At 25.6% G+C, this 5,346-nt stretch overlaps 1 protein-coding gene across 1 annotated transcript; it reads left to right on the top strand.

Annotated features, from left to right (window-relative positions):
* The first annotated feature begins 1,334 nt into the window (after window positions 1-1,334).
* On the top strand, window positions 1,335-4,727 carry LOC105623155. The gene is made up of 3 exons (XM_012204558.1): window positions 1,335-1,352; window positions 3,673-4,008; window positions 4,383-4,727. The coding sequence occupies exons 1-3, from the start codon at window positions 1,335-1,337 to the stop codon at window positions 4,725-4,727; spliced, it is 699 nt and encodes a 232-aa protein (XP_012059948.1).
* Window positions 4,728-5,346: the final 619 nt, after the last annotated feature.

Here is a 5,346-nt window from a genome sequence, read left to right as displayed (position 1 = left end):
ACATAGGAACAGTTCCTAATATTAGATGACATAAAATTGCGAACATTAGTCAAGGTCTCATCGGTGAATCGATTATTGGTATACTTACTAGGAATATGGTAGAAATTACTGCAGTCTGTAGTAAATGTGTCATTGTTAATGCCCTCGGGGCGAATAGTTAGTCACTCGCTCCTTCAACTATTCATTCATACGATGTAAGACGGTGGTTATCTAATTTTTCGTGATGTCTTAATTTCTTGTCCTTAGATTTCTTAATTAGCATAATAAATGTATACCTCGTAAATCATTCAATAATAATTTTAATTAAAATTTAAATATAAAACATATTATTTATATATCGATATAGTATAGTAAGAGTATAAAATAAATTTTATTATTTTTGTTCTTTGTATCAGAATTACTTTTAAATGAGAAACACTGTCATCGTCACTGGAAGAGTGGGAAAACCGCTTGCATATGCAACACGTGTGAGTCGTACGTACAAATGTTTAGCGCTCAATGAATAGGCTTTTAACACTAGCAGAATTCATCGTGGATTACAAGAAAATGCCTAATCCTTAGTTTACATGAAAGTCAGAAGTAGTTTCGATATCTGTATCATCATAAAAATCAAGTTTCATAATAAACTAAAAAAATGTCTTCAATTTCCAATAATATCTAATTGTTAACATGTAATACAAAAATTATATGAACGTAAGTTTAATATAGTATAAGTACTACTTTATTATAGAATTATTTTTTATTGTTTACCATATTTATACAACTTTTCCACTAAAAAATTCAATTTAAAATATAACACAATATAAATAATAAATTATAATAAGAAATTATAAGTTATAAGTTATAATAAGTTATAATAGTAATAATGGTATATTCAAAAATTCGGTATCTGTATAACTCTTATAAAATTCACAACATCCTGAAACTATTATTTCGCAGATATGGTCAAAAGTTTGCTTCCCTTTCCCTTTCCCTGATAATTTTTTTTCCATCGAGGGCTTTCACCCATCTTGGGTTGCAAAAGAAACATTATGAATTTTCGAGTCTCTTCATCTGTTTGCAGTTCGTTTACGAAGATGATTCACTGTAGACTCACAGTGGCAGGATTTTTACCAGGAACAAGACAGCTCTTGCTTTACAACGAATCTGCATATCACAGACTCCTGTGTGAAACTAACTTAATTGCGTTCTTCGAGATCGCAGCCGGTTTAGGTATATAACCGTAGCGCGGTCAATCTTTCCCCTCAAACGCTGCCTAAGAGTCCGAGCAAGAACTGGAGAGCGAGCCGCAATCAAGACATTCGCGATAGGAAGAAAGGAAATATCACTGTACAATGAGATTCATATTGACGGTAAGAATCAGAAATGATATAATTTATCGAATAATTAATCTAATTTTTGAAATTCTAGCTTTTCTTCAATATTAAAAAAAATTTTTTTTGATTGGATATTATATTCAGAATATTTTACAGTTTTAAATATATCAGATTGAACTTATTGTTGTTTCCTTTTTTATCACATTAATTTAATTGAATACAAATTATGTTAAAATGATAAAATCTATATTAAAGATGTAATAATAAAAATATAATAATATTAAAATATAAATAAAATATATAAAGTTAATAATTAGTTTTATATAATTCTTTAAAAAATATTATTATATTTAAAAATTATTATTTAAAAATATGACTATAATGCTATATTTCAAAAATATAACAGATTTGTCTAATTATAATAATTGATTTAATTAAATAATTAGATAAAATAATAAATATGTAATAATAAAATAATAAAATAATAATGTAATAATAAAATAAAAAATAACATTAATTTCATGATCTTCCGAATGCTTCTTTTTTATTTTAACTGCTTTTATTAATCATACATTTTAAATTAAGTTTTAATTTTTTAAATTAAAGTTTAATTTTAATTTCTTGTTTATTTGCGCATGAAGTTTTTTTATTTCTTTTTATTCATGATGATGAGAAAACGTTATATTGCAAAATGTCTTCAATCATTCAAAATGGAAATCGTAACAATTAATGAAATACCTTTTATTATCTTCATTAGTAGATACTAAGACATAAAATAGACAGGAAAATTATTATTGAATCAAGATTGATTTTCCATAAACTTGCAGAAGTCATGACATTTTTTTATTTCGATTGTCTAAATGACATTAAAGTATATATTCGCTTAAGGAAATATGTCATCTTTCATTTTATTTTTTATTAAGATATGATTAAAGTTATCGTGTCAAACCGCAGAAGATAACATTTATATGTTCCGTCATGTAATAAAAACTATGTCAACTTCGAGAGAATTTAAAAAGATTTTTTTAATTTAATGTAGATATATCTTTTTATACTTAATAAACGTACACATTTATTAAGTAATATCAATACTTTTTATCTACACTCTTAATTTTTTATTCTCTTACTTTTCGTAAATAAGAATAAGAAACTATTTTTATTGATAATCTGCATTTGAAAATAGAAATAATATAAAAATTAACATCTTCACAAATAAAGCAAAATTAGTTAAAGTAAGTTAAAAGCAAAATATGTAAATATTAATCTATTTTAATAATTCAAAATTATTAAGAGACCAGCAAATAAGATATTTAAATAAGCAAATCCTTTATAACATTTTAGAAAATAGCAAATATAATATAATATAAATTTTCGGCTCACAGAGTCTTCATCGGTTATAATAAAAAAATTAAAACTTATAATCTTAAATCTTACATTTAACAATAAATGAGAGGCAAGTTGGTTCTTTCCGCATATGATGTAGTAATTAGAGATGCAGGCATACACCATGTCCAACAATAAAATATGAGTTAGCATCAAAATGTAAAGTCCAATAATAAATTTGATAGCGAAAATTAAGTTAAGTCCAATGTAAATTGTAAGGTCAATATTGTGAGATTGTCCAGACAGTTAAATTTAAGTCACTAAAAATTAGAGAATGGAAAGTTACTTTTTAAAAGTAACAAGTGATAGTTACTCGTAACTGAGTAGAAAAAGTAACAAATTACCGATTTTTAAAAATAACTCGTTACAGTTATGTTGCTTGAAAAAGTAACTTTTCATTTCTTTTCTTATTTTTTAAATATCAACAATCACAGCAGACGGATGCTTAAGAATCTCAAGCATTATGAGTAGCTTGTCCAATCGAGCCATGTCCAATCGTATGCAAAGTAACGATAAAACTATAAATTTCGTTATCGTTATCAAAAAAAATGTAACTATATCGTTTCGGTTATAAAAAAAAAATAACGCATTTATATTTTATTGTTGGACATGGCATGTACCTGCTTTAATCACTACATTACATGCGGAAAGAAAATTCTATCTAGTTACCGATTTGTCTCTCATTGTCATTTTATAGTTAGATGTAAGATTTAAGATTGTAAGTTTTAATTTTCATGTTATTACAACTGATAAAGATTCTGTGAGCCGAAACCTAGGTATTTATATTACATTATATTTGCTATTTTATTAAATGGTTAATAAAAAGGATCTACTTATTTAAATATCTTATTTGTTTGCTCCTGGTTGTTTCATTGATATATTACTTTGCAAATAAACGATTATTACCTTATGTTATTGTTTATATTCTATTTTTCAGCTCTTTTTATTAATTGTTTATTAATCTATTTTTCAGCTCTTTTTAGTGACCATCTCGCTAAGCTTAAGCAGTGCAAGAAGTCACCAGCACACAAGCGTATTAAATTCCGATCGATCAATCAATCATCCAGATTACACAGAATCGGACAAATCCTTGGATGATGAAAGAGACATCAAGCGAGTGCAAATCTACAATCAAATTGGATTAGACGGTAAAGTACGAAGGATCCATTTGGATTCTAATGAAGAGGATAAACCAGGCATTCACGCATATGGTTTACCGAAAAAACATTTACAAGATAACGGTATTATTGAGAGATTGCAGCTTGGAGAAGATCGCATAAGAGATGACATCTTAAAAAGTGGTCGATTGGTAAACATTCTGTTTAATCAGTTAATATGTTTCTAAATTCATGACTTGAATTTTTTTTTAATTTTATTTTAACATTATATCAGAACTTGGATATTATAATATATAAATTTATATAAGATAATATTAAGATACACATTATATTAAAAAATTATATTAAGTTTATTAAATTACAATGATTAAAAAATTTAAATTAATAATTTCTACAATTATAACTTATCATATTATACTACAACAATAGTTGCAATATTATATTATATTATATTACATTATTGATTTAAACCATAGAATAAGATATGTTTACAAAAATTATAAAACAATATATCTCATATGTATATAATAATTGTAAACGTATACAATGAAAGTTTTTTTTATAGGTGGAAGCTTATGGAATACCAAAGAATAAAATGGAGACTAATGGCTTTATAGAAAGAGTACCATTGTCAAGCATAAGTCATCAAGCTGCTAAATTAGACTCAAGAAATGAAAATGTTAGAATAAGGAGATCTATTCGTACGGGATCCGAGGACAAGGTCGAAAAGAAGGTTACTAGTGAGGCGGAAGATATGCAGGCACAAGATTCTAAGGTTTTTAGACCGCTTTTCGTCCATAGACAGCAAGTAGCTGCTAGAGAAAGACGCAAGCACGCAAGGAATGTTTTACATAGACATCACAGGCATACGACACATCAACCTTGCTATCATCATCGAGTGACCAATTGATTTTATCATAATAAGAATAACGTGAACATGTATTCTTCATTCTACAGAAGCTAAACTAATTATATTTAATTTAGTACTTATATTTAAATAACAAGAAATTTTACTCTTTTAGATTTGTTAAAATTATTTTTATAAATCTATTAGATCTATTCAAATTTTTACAATCAAATTTTATATTTGCAAAAAAAAATTTGTTTCATTAAATGAATGAAATATTTAAAAAATCTATAACTCTATAATTTCATACAGGTACTGTTGAGTTTTTGTATTATCGATTATGCTTAAATAATTGCATTTAAAAAAATTGCATCATAAATGTAATGATAATTTGTTGCACATCATTAGAGGAGTTAGATTGCATAAGTATTTGAAATTATAAATTTTATAAGTACTATTTTGCTTTTATGCATTATCTTATGCTTTATGCACGATACCAAAAAGTATTATACAAAGTATTATACAAATTAATATTTTAATTTTAGATAATAATATTCTGACTTACGTTTCTAAATTAATTCGTATGTTCTAAACAAAATCGTCAATAGATTTACGTACTAAATGTAATTGCTATCTATTAAATAAATAAAATAAAATGTATAAATTTGATAACATTTTCTTA

Source organism: Atta cephalotes (genome assembly GCF_000143395.1).
Source record: "Atta cephalotes unplaced genomic scaffold scaffold00002, whole genome shotgun sequence".
Classification (NCBI taxonomy): Eukaryota; Metazoa; Arthropoda; class Insecta; order Hymenoptera; family Formicidae; genus Atta; species Atta cephalotes.
The sequence above is the reverse complement of the archived record's forward strand: the minus strand, read 5'-3'. Positions and strand labels throughout refer to the sequence as shown.

Excerpts from the sequence above, each read along its gene's own strand:
- LOC105623155 (XM_012204558.1), top strand. Across the intron at positions 4,009-4,382 it reads TCTTAAAAAGTGGTCGATTG|GTGGAAGCTTATGGAATACC; the intron begins GTAAACATTCTG and ends TTTTTTTTATAG.